This window comes from Panicum virgatum, chromosome 7K (assembly GCF_016808335.1).
Source record: "Panicum virgatum strain AP13 chromosome 7K, P.virgatum_v5, whole genome shotgun sequence".
Classification (NCBI taxonomy): Eukaryota; Viridiplantae; Streptophyta; class Magnoliopsida; order Poales; family Poaceae; genus Panicum; species Panicum virgatum.
In genome coordinates this window covers 36,896,124-36,913,731 of record NC_053142.1, presented here as the reverse complement: position 1 = coordinate 36,913,731, position 17,608 = coordinate 36,896,124, and the positions used below count along the sequence as shown (strand labels likewise).

The 17,608-nt window shown below is 45.6% G+C and overlaps 1 protein-coding gene across 1 annotated transcript; it reads left to right on the top strand.

The window, feature by feature from the left end:
- Positions 1-928: 928 nt before the first annotated feature.
- LOC120641271 (protein JINGUBANG-like) lies at positions 929-2,616 on the top strand. The gene has a single exon (XM_039917316.1). It carries the CDS (start codon positions 1,088-1,090, stop codon positions 2,438-2,440), a length of 1,353 nt encoding a protein of 450 aa, XP_039773250.1. The 5' UTR covers positions 929-1,087; the 3' UTR covers positions 2,441-2,616.
- The last annotated feature ends 14,992 nt before the right edge of the window (positions 2,617-17,608 follow it).

Genomic DNA, 17,608 nt, shown 5'->3' with positions numbered 1-17,608 from the left:
ATTCGTTGCAATTGCGCCTACTAGCTTTCTAGTGCTACCAGCTAGCTAGAAACGCGCCACATTTCAAGTACCGAGGATTTACAAACTGTCGCCGTGTCAAAGCGGCAGACGAGGGATGCGCACCGCCGGCTGGGAACACGATTGACACCCGAAAAATCAGCTACTCCTACGTTGGCATCTTGTTTGCAGCGCACATAGTTTTAGGGATACGATTTTGCTGTCACAACCGCAGCAATCGTCGCAAATTTCACACGAACTGAGGGGTTGTTCAGTGAAAAAAAAAATTCACCTCGAAATTTGTGCCTCCCCTTTGGATAGATGTATGGAGCACTAAATGTAATTAAACAACAAAACTAATTGCACAGTTTGAATGTACACGACGAGACAAATCTTTTGAGCCTCATTAATACATAATTAGCCATAAGTGCTACAGTAATCTATATGTGTTAATGATGCGTCAAAAACCTCAAAAAAGTTCGTCTCGCAATATCCAGGTAAGTTTTGAAATTAATTTTTTAATTAGTGTAAAAAACTCTCCTTAAATATTTGATATGGCTCTTGAACCAAAAATTTTCATTAACTAAACACCCTCACTGAAAACTTGTACACCGGAGTTACCCCCGGCCCGAACCCGACAGCGCGCCAGCATCTGGGTCAGCTTGATCGGGACTTCCGGGAAGCGCACACACCCGTTCATCACATCACACATTGACACGGCAGCGACCCACGCGCAGCCAGTGCCGTCGCCGTCGCCGTCGCCGTCGCCAGCGCCGGACGCCGCTCCTCCCAGCCCCCGACACCTTGTCCCGACCTGTCAACAAGCCGAGCGCGCGCCGACGGGTCACATCAGGCCGATCCGGGCCGTCCAAGCTGTTGTCTGTCGCGAGCTGTCGCGTCCCCGGCCGTCGGATGCCCCGCCCCGGGAAACCCGCGCCTTGTACAAATAGGACTCCCGTTGCCGTCGACCTCCAGGCTCCAGCTGACCCGCCCATTCCACTCGAGACTCGACGTCTCCTCCTCCAGCCGTGCCCGTGTCAGCCAGAAACCCAGAGTATAGCCCACAAAGTGGTAACCCGTCGCGCTCCAAATGCCGCTTCTCCCGCGGCTCTGCATGGCCACCGGCACCGGCGACGGCGACGGGGAGGCGAGCGGCAAGGGCGGCGACGGCAAGCAGCTGGCCACGGCGATATCGTCCTCCTCGTCGACCGTCTCCACGTCGTCCTCCGCCGCGGCGGCGGCCGTGTCGGAGGCGTCCTCGTCGGCGTCCCTCCCTTCGCTCCCGTCGCTCTCGGCCGCCGGCGCCCTCGCCGCGTCCTTCGCCCACGTCGCCACGCTCCGCCCCCTGTCCGCCGCGCCGTCGGCCGCCATCGTCGCCGTGGCGGGGGACTCCCTCCGCAGGCTCGTCGTCGCGCGGCCGGCGGCCGTGGCGCTCCACGACCTGTCCACGCTCGAGGCCACCTCCACCTCCGACGCGGCGGACGCCGCCGCGGCCGCGGGCTCCGTCAAGTGCGCGGCGCACCTCCACGGCGGCGCGGCGGCCGTGACGGGCCACCAGGACGGGCGGCTGCGGCTGTGGCGGGTCTCCTCGCGCTCGCCCGCCAGGCTCCGCCTCGCCGCCGCGCTCCCCACGGTGGCCGATCGCCTCCGCCGGTTCCCCGTCCCGTCCAACCACGTGACCGTCCGCCGCCACCACCGCCGGCTCTGGATCGAGCACGCCGACACCGTGTCCGGCGTCGCGGCCTCCGCAGACGGCCGCCTCCTCTTCTCCGTCTCCTGGGACAAGACCCTCAAGGTCTGGGCCCTCCCGTCGCTCCGCTGCCTGCAGTCGCTGCCGGCGCACGACGACGCCGTGAACGCCGTCGCCGTGGCGCCCGACGGCACGGTGTACACGGGGTCCGCCGACAAGCGCGTCCGCGTGTGGGCGCCCCGCCCCGCGCCCGACAAGGCCGCCCGCCGCGCGCGTGGCAAGAAGCACCAGCCCGCCTACCACCTGGTCGCCACCCTGTCCCGGCACACGGCGGCGGTGAACGCCCTAGCCGTCGGGTGCGGGGGCCGGGAGCTTTATTCGGGCGGCAACGACCGGTCCGTCGTGGTGTGGGAGCGGGAGGACAGCGCGAGCCAAATGGTCGCGATCGGGGCGCTGAGGGGCCACCGCAAGGCGGTGCTCGCCATCGCGTGCGCGGCCGGCGGGCTCGTCGTCAGCGGGTCCGCGGACCAGACGGTGCGCGCCTGGCGGCGCGCCGCGGACGGCAGGGGGTACGCGTGCGTTGCCGTGATCGACGTGCACGGCGCCGCGGTCAGGTCGGTCGCGGCGGCGCCAGCGCCGCAGAAGCGGCCGCGGGGGGACGGCGGCGCCAACGACGAGGAGTGGCGGGTGTGCAGCGCGAGCTTCGACGGCGAGGTGCGGGTCTGGTCGCTGCGGGTGGCGTCGGGTTTGTAGTAGGTGCGATTTTTTTTTGACTCGTAGTAGGTGCGATTTGGCGCGATCTTTTGACGTAGGACAGTGTATCATTATTCTTGCCACCACCAAGTTTTGGTTTGGCTCTTGGACACGAACGTTTGTGTTGACACAGAGAGATGGGAGTGCCCAGCTGCATTTTTTTTTGTTCTTGCAAATTTGTTCGGAAACTTCTACATTTTCTGTTCCATTCCATGCACCTTTACTAAGTTTCCACTAATGATGACAACTATTTATCACAAAAGTGGGCAAGACAGCGGGGAAACATCTCGGTTGCTTGTTTAGGTCGATGTCCCGCTGTCGATCGATGGCTGCTTTACAAAAAGCAGAAGAAAAACTATTCGACTGCCATCTTAGTCAGTCAAAAGCCATGAAGTTTTTTTTCCAGCAAAAAAAGGCGTAGAGTTTCAAATTCCACGTAGGTGTAAGACATTACGCACCTCCATATACAAAACACAAATTCAAAATGTAAATTAAGTCTCGAGGCTGACTGGGCTAACGGAGGTTTTGGTCAATCACGCATTGATTTTGCTAAGGCTTTGTTTGGATCACCTAGAACTAAACTTTAGTCCGGACTAAACTTTAGGTGACTAAAGATTAGGTAACTAAATTTTAGATATGACACATGTAGAGATATAGAAATATCATTTTTCCCTTGGATTATACAGTTGTCGTGCCTACATGCGCATATTGAGAGGTAATTTGTTTTTTTTCACAGTTCATAGGTTGATTTAGTCCAAATTAGGTGGGTTTTGATGATTAGTAGACTAAAATTTAATTAGGATAAAACTAAACTTTAGTCTATATTTTAGTCCATCTGTTTAGATCACCTGATAGACTAAAATTTTAGGTCTGAAGTTTAGTCTATGGATCCAACGGGGTCTAAATTTGATAGGAAACATTCCCGGTATGAATTCAGAAAAATCCCATCATAGTGGGTGCCAAGACTGTCTGGCTTTCGATAGCAGAACATGTGGAAAGTTTCAATCACAAATTAGCAACAGGCCAAAAAAAAAAAATCTAGATGTTTGCTTTGATACTCGTCCCAGTGCCCCCCCCCCCCCCCCCCCCCCCCCCCCAAACCCAACAAGCCACAGGTACTTCAACAAGTACCAAAAAAATTGGATGCCAGGTGCCAACGCCTCCCCGCGCATGATTGCATCCCACTTGCAGTGGGCAGGGCACGCCGCGGATGCAACGCACGGGCGAAGCTGTAAAGCGGCCTCGCGCTCGCGCATCCGCCTGGGGATCGGAGCTGGAGACGGATCGGCCTGCCGCCTACAGCTGCAGGTGAGGTCGTTCTCATGGTGGTGGCGTGGCTGATCGGCGCCGACGTGAGCATATCAGCTGACGATCTAGCTAGCGATCGAGCCACTCGGCATCCTGCTGGGCTGACTAGCTACGATAAGGTTCTGCCACCTTTCTCGACGAGCTCATCAACCACGCCACGCCATGCCTCCCGTTTCGCCGGCCGTTGATCGAGCTTCACACTCTGCAGACTGCAAGCGATCCTCCTCTTCACTCCGGACGCCCCAAAAGCATTTCAGCTTTTGTGCATCGTCGTTAGTGTGAGGTGTGATTCCAAATCTTCAGATTACACAGCGCCGGCAGGATTTGCACAAGTTGTTCGTCTTCATCAGGTGTGAATTAAAGAATCTCTCCTTTAGTTTGACAGTATTGTGAGTGCCGAGGATCATCATTGTTAATCTTATCCTGCCTCCGTTGTCTACTGGCGCGGTTAGCCAAAGGAACAAGCCGCGTATCTGCCGCAGCCTTTCCCTGCAGATATTTTGGCAGGGGTTGGTTAGTTGGTGACTGCATGAGGGCGGATGGCAACTGATGAATCGACACATGGACGCATCGGCATCACCTGCTCGTCGAAATAATTAAACAGCAACGAAAAACTTGGCCCATGCAGCACACACATGACACATCACCAACAAAAACTGAATACAAAAGAAGTCACCATGCAGTTGCAAAATCTTACTTGTGATCTCTGATTGGAGCACACACATCACCAAAAATTGGTCTGGACTACAATGGAGCCGCCGAGCCGGAGCTACTAGCTACGCGACGAACGTCTGGGATTGCATTGCTGGATAGAATTAAAGTAATCGAGCACCCTAGTTGCGCTGATTAGACGTTGATAGAGCTGGGAGGGGTCGCCGGGTTAATTTGGCCGAATCCATGGAGCGGTGGTGTGCGGGAGTGGAAATAATTTCTTAATCGCCTCCACTAACTCACGTCCCCTGCTCCTCTAATCACTTTTTTTTCTCAATTAGCCTCTAATCACAATAAGTAATTTATCAATCAATCAATCTTATATACTAAGTAACAGAGCAGCAATGCACGTCGCTAGCCCGAGAGGAAATCTGACCGTGATCTGCTTTGCTGCTCTCCCCCCAGTCGAAGGGCTCGGCCCAACCACGAATTTACTCCAACTATAAATAAATTCTTCAAAAACAAATGTTTTGACCAACAACAAATGAAAATGTGAAGGCATTGAAGGGCGTAGTATGTGTTTAGTTCCCACCCCGTAAACACAAAAAAGCTGTAAACACATTAAAGTGAAAAGGAATCTTGCTAATTTGAAGTACAAAATGAAGTCTATTTACAAAACTTTTTGCATGGTTGGGCTGTAAATCGCGAGACGAATCTAATGAGCCTACTTAATCCATGATTTGCAACAGTGATGCTATAATAACCATTCACTAATTATTATTTAATCATGGATTAATTAGCATCATTAGATTCACCTCGCGATTTACAACCCATCTGTACAAAAAGTTTTGTAAATAGACTTCAGTTAGTACTTCAAATTGGCAAGATTCCCACGCAAAAAAATTTTGCGTTTACAGGTAAAACGAACTAAACACCGTGGGGATGAGTTGGTTGGTCTCTGTACTGTTCTTGCTGCAAGATGCCATGTCAGGGTCATTCGTCAAAACCAAGTAGCCGGTGCCCGGTGGTTTCCCGTCTGAAACCCTGCAGAAAACCACCGGCCGGGCTCGTGCCCGGTTTCAACGGGGCTCCGAAGGTGCATGCACGCACGCATGGATATGATCCACGCCACGTCACGGCCGCGCAGAACTAAGATCGTGGCCATCTACTATATCTATCTAGAGTAAATTTCACCCGCGGTCCCTGAATTTGTCCCAAATTTTCATCCCAGTCCCGATACTCTCAAAATGCACGTTTAGGTCCCTGAATTTGTCCTGTGTTCTCATCCCGGCCCCGGTACTCTCAAAATGCACGTCTAGGTCCCTGAACTTGTCCCGAGTTCCCATCCCAGTCCATGAACTTGCTAATCTGTTTCATATAGGTCAAAACATTCATAACATGCGCTCCAAACAGTACGATTAAGTGAACTGATAGGTGGGGCCCATATAACAGTCACACCTCTCCCTTCTCCCTCCTCTCTTGCTCCCAACGTCGCCGCCCATGGCCATGGCCATCTTCAACCTTGAGAATGGGGAAGGGGGCAGGCTCGGGCGAGGGGGTCGCCGGCTCGCCGGCCGGGGCGGCGCTGTGCGGGCCCGCGGGCGCTGGACCGGGACCAGGACCGGAGCGGGGCTCGCCCGCCAGGGCGCGCCGGTGGTGGTGGCCATGGAGGGCGCCGCCCTCGGGGTGGCACGACATCCACAGGGAGCGGGGTAGCCGAGGGTCGCGTGGGACGACGGCCTTGACGGCAGCGCGGCTGGGCAGGGAGGGCGTGGGGCCGGTGGAGGGGCGGCGGGGATGCGGGGCCCGCCGTCGGCGTGGCCAAGCGGCGGTTGGGGCATGAACAAGGACCGGGGCGGCGCGAAGCTGAGGTCCCTCGTGGCAGCGCAGGCGCACGGGTGGCGACGGACGCTAGGGGTGGGGTCCGGCGGCGCCCATATAGAGGGAGGAGGGAGAAGGGAGAGGTGTGACTGACATATGGGCCCCACCTATCAGTTCACTTAATCGTACTGTTTGGAGCGCATGTTATGGAGATTTGGACCTATATGAAACATATTAGCAAGTTCATGGACCGGGATGAGAACTCGGGACAAGTTCAGGGACCTAGACGTGCATTTTGAGAGTACCGGGACCGGGATGAGAACTCGGGACAAGTTCAGGGACCTAGACGTGCATTTTGAGAGTACCGGGACCGGGATGAGAACTCGGGACAAGTTCAGGGACCTAGACGTGTATTTTGAGAGTACCGGAACCGGGATGAGAACTCGGGACAAGTTCAGGGACCGCTGGTGAAATTTACTCATCTATCTACTACTAAATGTCTAATTAATAGGCCCTGTTTGGTTTGATTTAGCACAAGTAGCACAAAATATTTGACCAATAATTAGGGGTACTAAATAAAGATAATTTATAAAACTAACTCCACAGTCCTGTTCTACTTCGCGAGACGAACCTAACGATGCCTTTGAACGCACGATTAGAGGATGGTCACTGTAGCATCACTGTAGTCAATCATCGATTAATTACTATCATTAGATTCGTCGTGAAAAGTTACACCAATCCGTGAAAAGGTTTTGCAAATAAATTTCGTTTAGTATTCCATGTATGTAAAATTCTTTTCTCAGGAATTGTATGCTATGCTATAATATGGAAAACAGGGCCATAGTTGTATATATACTACTCGTATGCATATAGTGCTTGCACATGGAGCCACGGGACTAATTGGTGGAATATTCGGACCATCAGATCATCGGTTAGCTCAGATCATCAGCTGGATAGGATGAAAGTTTGCTGATTAATTAGCAAACGTCTTGTCACCAGCTGCGTGCATGCATATACATGTTCCAGAACCCCACGCTGCTGCCTGCCTGCCTGCTGCCTCCGGAAACTGTGTCTGACAGCCCATAGCGTACTCACTAGTCATAATCGGAACAGTGAGTCGACTCGACTACGACAAAGCGTCTCGTCTCTCTCCCGATCTCTGCATGGTAGGTCTAGGTGTATGCGGGGGATGGCAAGAACGAGGCTAAAAATGGAAGCGGATCGGATATCGAATATATATGAAAAACGGATTCGAATATTTTGGATATTCAATTTTCTATTTCCATCCCATTTCTATCCCTCAGCGAGCGTTGTGCCTCCCCCTCTTCCCCAGCGAGACTGCGAGAGCACTACACTAATTTCCAGTAGGCCATGGCGACTTGGCGAGGAGAAGAAAATATCCTATAGGTTGTCGTGCTAGGGTGAGTACAATAATATGCGGGCCGGGGCCCTCGCTCGAGGCCCAATCAAGTTGAGCCCCCCCGTGCATGATTGGACTCGATATATATTCCCCTTCCAGAACCTTCTTCACAGTACTTGCGCGGGCAGTCGCATGCAGCGCGGTGCAAGTCGTAGCAGTGGCACCACTCGCCAGTCAACACTGTCACCAGTGCTGCGTGTCTCGGCGGCGAATTGAAACGAGGGCCATGTTTGGTTAGAGTGCAGAAAAGTTTTGATGAGAGAGAAATGAAGCTTTGACCACTAATTAGTGGTATTAAATAAAGTCTAATTACAAAATTACCTCCACAACTGCGGTACTGTAGCAGTTGCTCTAGCTAATGAGGCCTTTGACCATACGATTAGAGGATGATTGAGCGTGGTTACTGTAGCATCACTGTAGCCAATCATGATGAAACTTGCTCATTAGATTCGTCTCGAAAAAATACACCCATTCCTAAAAAAGTATTGCAAATAAACTTCGTTTAATACTTCATGCATGTATTCGTCTTTTTGTGCAAAAGTTTTCGTGGTTTTAACCAAACATGGCCGAGCAAAGCAAAGCAAGGCCATGTTTGGCTAACAATCACATCAAGATTTCACTAAAAGACGAATGCCCGCATGTAGTATTAAATGAAGTCTATTTGCAAAACCTTTTTAGAAATGGGTGTAAATTTTCGAAACGAATCTAATGAGCCAAGTCTCATCATGATTGGCTACAGTAATGCTACAGTAACCGTGCTCAAACATCCTCCAACCGTACGGTCAAAGGCCTCATTAGCTAGAGCAACTACTACAGTACCATAGTTGTGGAGGTAATTTTGTAATTAGACTTTATTTACTACCCCTAATTAGTAGTCAAAGCATCGTTTCTCTCTCATCAAAATCTTTTCACATCACAACCAAACATGGCCCAAAGCAAAGCAAGAGCCGTTAGTTGACGATCGTTCGCTCGTACGGATCCCAACGAATGTGCGTTACTTTCAGAGGCAGCAGCTTGCAGCGCACAGGATTCCTTTTTCCTACCTGCTTCTCGTGTCTAGCTTCTTTTTAGTGCTTCGGTCCAAAATATTTTGGCGCGTTTTTTCTTTCCTATTCGGGACTGCGGGTTTGTGGGAGACAAAACGGGCGGGGGAATTACTTTCACACACATATGGATGTAGTACTTAAAAAATATTTCCTTATATCATCAAAATTATTTGAGGATGAAAACTCAAAAAATGAACATGAAAAAAAACATCACAATTAGCTCTGTGAGTTCAAATAAAAATAGCATACAACACTATTGAGTATGTGTTATAATGAAACTTTCTGTTGGTTCAACATTAGATGGGTTTTCTAATAAAAATTCAATAAATTGTGTGAATTTATCTAACACATCAGCACACCAAGCATATGAACCAATTTGATCTGGCTGTGCTACAGCTGAACATTAATCTAAGCTGAATCCAAAATTCAAAAAATTTGTGCGTATCAAGCTTTTAAGTCACATATAGAAAATCTATGGACTTACAACTAAAAAACTTTATATATATATATATATCCAAAACTTCCTACATATCGAACTTGAAATGTCCCATGTCAAACCTTTGCACATATCAAACTTTCAAAATAACATTATAAAATCTTTGTATGGAGGCTTCAATCATATATTCAAAATTTTCTACATTTCTCTTTCAAAGTCACAAGTTAAAAACTTTGTTCCCGTAATTCAAAAACTTTCAAAACATATGCTCAAAACTTTGTGCATACCAAACTTTCAAGTGACATTCTAAAATATTTTAGTTGCAAGCTAAAAATTTTCAAACTATATGTTTGAAATTTTCTACATTTCCAGCTTTCAAAGTCACGTGTCAGAAACTTTGTATTTCAAAATTAGTAACTTTGGACTTTGAATTAAGCAACTTTGCAGTCACTATATAAAAACTTTGTTTTTGAAATTATTATGCATAGAAGTTTAAATGGGTTTCCCGTTTCAAATTTGCACTCCAAATTCAATAACTTTGCACTCTGAATTCAAAAAAAAACTATTAAGTCATAAGTCACACACTATATCTTAGAAAAACAAACTGAAGCTTTGCACTCTGGATTTGGGAACTTTGCACTAGCACATTTCAAATATTGTACACCTAATCTTTTAGAAAAATATACACAAAACTTTTACATCTAATCTTTTAGCATGCAGATTCAAAAAATTTAAGTGACTTTTGAAAACTTTTAAAGTATGCATATAAAAAATTATACAAAGCTAGTTTGTTGCAAATACAAAAGCAGAAGATATAGATTTAATCCATTTAATCTGCATATCCAAAGCCTCAGTAAGACAATGACTGCTTGAAAAGATGCTTCACAATAAACTGGGTGAAGGTAACAAGTGCTGGTTTGGAACTTTGAACCATGGGTATAACCATAACTTGCCATGAATTGTAGACCCATTGAAATGAAAAAAAGAAGAACCATAGGTGAAACAATCTTAATTGTGACATATTCATATAGGACACCGATAAACAGACATAATGAACATTAATATTTCTATATATTGTTTACAATGAACCATCCAAATAAAAGATAAATGTATTATGTGCACCTTATCTACAGCAGTGACAACATATTGCAATACTATCAAAATCAAAAGCCTAGAATTGTCTGCACAGAAGAAATGTTGCATTACCCACTATTGCAATAATGGCAACAGATTGCAACACTAATGTTCAAAATTTTGAAGCCTAGGGTGATCTGCACAGTACGAGAGGCAATGGGTTTCAGTGTTCAGTAAGGAAAATCCAATCCAAGGTGTTACAATCATATGTTGTTATGCTTCAAGTACCCCACCTGAAGATAGAATTATGTTTATATGACTTTACTTTGTACTAGCACATTAGTAACTTTGTAGTTCTAAAAAACTTTCAAATATCAAACTATAAACTTTGTAGTACAATAATAATCTATTATTTCAAAAACATTCGAACCTTAAGCTACGAACTTTTTACAATCACATTGATAAACTTTGAAATATGAAGGAATGATCTTTGTACTTGCGTACTAATAAAATTTGTAGTTCCAAAATTTCAAAAATATAGAAGTATGAACTTTGTACATGCACGCAAATAAACTTGTAGTTCCAAAACTTTGAAATCTAAAACCATGTTCTTAGTATTACCACAATAATAAAATTTGTAGCTCCAAAAACTTTGTAATATGAAACTATAAACTTAATACTACCGCAATAATAAACTTTGCAGCTCCAAAAACTTTAAAATCCGAAACTGTGAACTTTGTACTAGCACACTAACAGGATTTGTAGTCCCGAAAACTTTGAAATCTGAAGTTGTAAAATTAGTAGTAGCATAGTAATAAAAGTTTATTAGTTCCCCCAATACTTTAAAATCTGGAACTATGAACTTTGAACTAGCATACTAACAAATTTTGTAGTCCGAAAACTTTAAAATATGAAACTATGATCTTTGAATATGGGGTTGTTAATGGTGCCGCGTTCGCTGTTGTGTGCTGCTGGCAAATGCTCGTTGGTGATCATTAGTGACATGCGTGCATATGGATTAGGTTGTGGCGAATACATTTTCTACTTATTATACATCGCTAATACATTGGTGCCAAGCAGCGGGTGGTTAGGTGCAAATTTGCAATGCATTCCCACTTGCTAATAGGGTCGGGTGCATAAAGCAAACTGCTAGCTTAGATAAACTACTTTTCCATAGTTTCTGTTTTCCAAGAATTTCATGTTATTAGTTACAAGCTAACTTTTATGACAATTTTTCATGCTCACTGTTACTACAAAAATTGTCCAAAGAAAACACGGTTTAATATGAATTTTACGAACTTTTGAATAACATATACAAAACTTTGCACTTGATTTTGTAAAACTTCCCAAATCATGCACTGAATGTTTTATGCCTTCAATTTTCATATTACATATTTAGAACGTCGAAATATGCAAATTAAAAATAAAGTATTTCCAACTTTTAAGGTATATATACAAGAATTTATAACTGAACTTGAAAAACTTTTGACTCATACATCAAAAAAATTTATATTCTTAACATTGAGTTTACATATTTGAACTTTGTATTGGAATATGAAAAACTTGTAAGCAAGGTATAAAATTTTTTCCTATACCTCTAACTTTCAATTAGCATATTTCAATTAGCAAGGTATAAAAATCACCTGTTCTGGAACTTTGTTTTGAAAATAAAAGTAGACGGTGGAATCTGAAGCAGAATTTGGGAAGCCAGGACGGGAGATAAGGACACATGGCTTGTTCGCTGCGATCGCTCCCAACGCACGAGCGCTCTATAAGAAAAGCGGCAAAGCAAGCCAACAAGGGTACGGTGTGGGAGCGAGCGAGGTCCGAGTCTGAGATATCATGATGGCCGGCGATAAGGGCCATGTTTGTTAGGGGTGAAAAAAATTTCATAAAATTTTTTAGCAGCTTTGACCACTAATTAGAGGTACTAAATGAAGTCTAATTACCGAATCACCTCCAAAACTATGGCACTGTAGATTTTAATGTACCTAATAAGGCCTTTGACCGTATGATTAGAGAATTATTAGGCACGGTCACTGTAGCATCACTGTGGCCAATCATGATGAAACTTGGCTTAGTAGATTCATCTCGAAAAGTTACATCCATCCATGAAAAAGTTTCACAAATAAACTTCGTTTAGTACTTCATGCACACATTCGTTTTTTTTTTTGAAAAAATTTTCATCCACGGCCCAAGGATACACTACTGTTCCATACAGTTGGGCCGTGAAGGAACTCGCTCGCTCGCTCGCTCGCTGGTGGCGCTTGCTACAGGCTATCTGCAGTGCGTTGAAAACTGATCGATCAGATCTCGGAGGTTAGTGAGCGAGATAGCGGTCGACGATCCGGCCTGGCAGCGGAGCTGGAGCTGGATGCGCCTCCTACCCTTCCGTCTCTTTCCTCTGCTACAGCTGAGAGAGGCGAAAAGGGGGCGAACGCCGGTTCCGTCGGCCTCCTCCTTCTCTGGCGCCCGGGATGGAGTCGGAGAGGGTGGAGGCCTGGGGAAGCACCGTGCGGATGTACATAGAGTAGCTAGGCCTAGGGTCTATTCGCCGGCGGTGGTCGTCGGCGGAGCTAGGTTTAGCTGGAGGGATGTTCCTCTGCGGCTTATGTTCCAGGGCGGCGTCGACATGGCGAAGGCGGCGGCGTCGCGAGGAATAATGCTCCAACTCCTCCACGCCCCGATGGTGCTCCACTCCGGTGCCACAGGCGAGTTTGGGAGCTGTTGTACAGGAGTCCGAGCTTGGATCTTCGTCGTCCTGCAGGTGATGTTGCTCCTGCCCTTTTGCTTCAAGGATGCGGGTTGTGCTACGGGTGCTGTGGAAGGTGGCTGGCAGGATCTGCCTCGGTCTTCTCTCGGCGGCGGGGTCCGTCGATGGCGAGCTCAGATCCAGGAGCAGGATGGGTCGAGGCGCGGCCTCGGTCGATGGGCGACAGCCGATGGCTTCATCCCGCCGTTCGCGAAGGGTGTTTTTTTCGACTCCTTTCAAAGCCTGTGGGCGATGGGATTCTTCCTGCTCAAGGTGATACCCGGCGTCTTCTTCGGTGGCGGCGGCCGGCGACGAGGACGACGAGTGCCTTCGGCTTGCTCTGGATCCAGGGACTTCATTGTAATTTCTATTTTTTGTCAGGTCCTTAGCACAGTTCGGCTGGGGCAGCTATTCTTGTATCCTCCCCGTACATCTATGTATTTGTACGCGTACTTGTACGCTTTCCTTACCTAGAAATACAAATACGTATTATAAAAAAAAACTCCAACCGCGCGCTACAGCGTCCTGCGCGCACGCGCTGGGTCAGTGTGCCAGCGTCGTCGTCGCTCGCTCTCCACCAGACTCTTTGCTCAGCTTCTAACACTCGCACATGTCAACGCGCTCTGCTAGCTCATGTCGTCCCTACGCTACCAGCAAGTTTCGTTTTGCGTTGGCTGCGGGATCTTTGAGTACGGCGGTGGCCGGTGGAGCGAGCGCTTTATGGTAGGAGGCTGTTCTTGAACAGGTTCTGGATTGCGATTCAGATGATGAGTCGTGTGTCAGTGTGTGTAGTAAACCCCCCCGAAAGACTAGGGCCTGTTTGGTTTCTCCTAACATAACTAGTGCAACCAGGAAATTTTGCAAGCATAAAGTACTAAACAAAGTTTATTTGGAAAATCTCTTCACGAATGGGTATAATTTTTCGCGACGAATCTAATGACAGTAATTAATCGATAATTGTCTACAGTAATGCTACAGTAACCAACCTCTAATCATGCGTCAAAACAGGGGCGAAGCTAGAGCTGAATCGAGGGAGTGCCCTGTCTATGATTCTGCTGCTAGCTCTCTAATTTATAAGGTGAAAATTTAATATTTAACATTGAGTTTTATTTCGGCGTGGGTGCCCAGGCACCCCCCGAAGACTACCTAGCTCCGCCCCTGCGTCAAAAGCCTCATTAAATTCATCTCACGAAGTAACGCATGATTGTGAAGTTAGTTTTATAAACTGTTTTTATTTAATATCTTTAATTATTGGTCAAAATTTGTGCTAGGTGTGCTAGGGAGGCAGGGCCTACCTGTCGCTCGTGCCTACAAACTAGTGATCCATCGCCTACCTCTCACTTTTGGGCTGGTTCGTTGACATATTCGGCCCCATAGATATTATTGTGGTTCGTTTTATTGTCCAGATTAGGTGGAATTGTTTAATTTATTATTTTTAACATGGATGAAAGAGCACATGCAACATTTTCTCTCGTGCCACGTGCTCAGAAAGACTAGCTGTCGCTCGTGCTACAAACTAGTGATCCATCACGTGAAGAAATACCTCTCACATTTGGGCTGGTTCGTTGACATATTCGGCCCAATAGATATTATTGTGGTTCCTTTTGTTGTCCAGATTAGGTGGAATTGTTTAATTTATTATTTTTAACATGGATGAAAAAGCACATGCAATATTTTCTCTCGTGCCACGTGCTTGGTTTGGTTATCCGAGTCAATTGACCACTGCATGCTATGCGGACAGTGAATGTGCCGCTGGCAAATACAGCCTGACAAGTTTTATTAATTTTTTACGGCGAGCGCAACATGCATGCTTTTAGCTATGTGGTGCCTATCACTTTGTTTTCTTTTCTCTCTGTGTACATGTTCTATATTTTTTATTTTCTTCTCCTATTCTTTTTTCTCTTTCCTAGTTCCTTCCATCCATTTTTATTTTCATTTCTTTTTCCTCATCTTCTGTATCTATTTATTTATTTATTATTTTATCTTCATTTTATTTTTTAATTATGAACCTCACATACATAATCTTCACCTGAATTTATAATTTATTCTTGTATAATTTATATTAACCATATTTTTTTTACAATCACATGTTAACCAATCTATACTTATCTTTTGTTATAGTAGTACAGAATTATTTGTGCATATTTTAAGAACGAGTCATACAATGTTTTTAATTTATTTGTATTCCAGACTCATAAGTTGGTATGTGAAATGATTATTTCCTTTATATACTAACTTGTTAAGCACGTGTATACATGCTCATAATAATATTTTTACTACATAGTTGCATTTGTGCTTCATGTAAAATTATTTTTCTATGTGTAATTAATTTATTCCCAATGTCAAATTATTTTTTCGCCATGTAGATTAAATTATTCCGTGACATTGATCCATTTGTTCGCATACGCAGCTGCATTTGTTCCTCATGTAAAATTATTTGTCTGCATATAACTAATTTGTTCACAATGTTAAATTATTTATTCCCTTTGTAGATTAAATCATTCCATGACATTGATCTATTTGTTTGTGATATTTTCAATTAAAATTTTGTTTGTAGTACATTATTGAAGCTGTTAGGCTTATATAGGCTTGAATTGTCTCGGCTTATTTCGGCTTATTCCCTCTCACAAAATACTATTCATTCTACCGGCCCTACACTATTCATGCGGTCAGCCGAACATGCTCATTATCTGTTCGTCATGTTTAATTTTCTGTTCATAGAAAATAATCATTTGTTCACGTTGTTAAAATATTTATTCCTAGTAGTTGAAAAAAATATTTAGTATTAAAAATATTTTTCAAAAATATCGTGCAAACATAAGCAAATCATGTCTTGTTTTAAAGATCTTGTTATAAAAAAGATAATGGTGCAATTGAAATTTAATTTGGATGCACAATTTAAGATTTATTGATTTTTCTGAATGTGTACTCTCCTTGCATGTGAGTGATATCGTCAATTTATCTTCATCTGCATGCATACATTTATTATTGAAAGGACTAAACAGATGTTATGAAAAGTAATACTCCTTCCTTTTTTTATTAGATATCGTATTTCATCTGGGTACACAGACCAAGGAGATAGTTAAACACACAATAATCTTCTCTCCTGTGAGTTAGGCCTTGTTTAGATTCTAAAAAAATTTAGCGCTACATTAATTTCGAGCGTTTGACCACTAATTAGGAGTATTAAATGTGAAAGACTGACAAAACACATTCCACAACCCTCGTATGTAATTACGAGATGAATCTTTTAAGCATAATTGGACCACGACTAAATAATGCCGTGCTAGAGTAAACAACATTTAATGATGGATTAATTAGACTTAATAGATTCGTCTCGTGATTTTTCCATCCATCCGTGTAATTAATTTTATAATTTGATCATGTTTAGTCAGTATAATTTTTGGTTGAAAATTGCTACAGTGATTTTCGTCCAAATGTTTACAGGATTTAAACACACGCTTAATATTTCTCAGTTAACGCCACTGGTTGATTAATTCCACGTCGTAATCTCCCACGCTTGCAAGCCTGACACACTCTACTTCCCCTGCATGCAAATCCATTCGCACACGCACGCAAGCTTCCCGCATGACAATACAAATTCATTGACAGCTCAACGCTGCTCGCGCTTGCCGAGGCGTAGATGTAGCATCTTTAATTTTTTTAAATCATTAGCATCTTTAATTGCAATATCTCTTGCACCGAAGCATTCGGAAGAGTACGAGTTAAAATCAGAATCGGTAATGCTGGTTAGCGCGGAAACTGTCGGAACAAAATTCTGGTAACGGGTCTGAGATTTGGTCCATCAGTAACATGCAAATTCTGGGATCTCTCGAGGAGGAAATTAATTTCATTTCTGGTGACGCTTACCGCTATTGTCGCCTGAAGCCCCCCCCCCTCCCGGGTCCACTTTTGAACGTGGAGCAAGGCTTATAACCCAGCCCGCTGCCGGCAGAGAGAATCGCCAGCGTGGTGAGCATTTATGGCGGGGGGTGGTAGCGGGAGTAAGCAGGCAGCACTGCGGCCAATGGGAGCAGCACGCGCGCGAGTGCAGTAGCAGCGTAGCAAATGACGGCAGCTCGCGCGCGCAGCAGCCGGCTGGAAGCCGGCGTGTAGTGAGATGCCCGCTTCATCTTCTCTCTCCATTTCTCTCTCCGCCAGCGATGATTCTTCCGACATGGCTGTGCTCCAGCCCGCCTCGCTGGCCTTATAATACCTGCTCTAAAGGGAGTGGACGGCGCACTCGAGGTCGAGGGCCTCCTCTATCGTGGTTTCTGGAGCTCTTTGCCTTACTTTCTTTCTCAGTGCCGGCGGGAACGTAACGGCCATGACAACAACAGCACTGTCTCCACAGCTCGTATATACGGAGTATAATACTCATCAATCGTGCCAGCTAGTACAAGGACGTACGGGACTAAAGACCTGATATCACCATGACAACGAACAGGGTTCAAACTTTAAAGACTGCTTGATGGGTTTGGGTTAGTTCATCAACTAGAAACATAGGCGCGGCTTTGCCGCGCCCATCGTGGAGCTGACCGGCTCATAGTGTATACCTTATGATCCAAATGGATTACAAACCCGTATATGCTATTATTCGTCTTTAATAATAGTAGTTTTTTATTCATAATGGTAGGCTGGTAGCACATATTTCATCTTT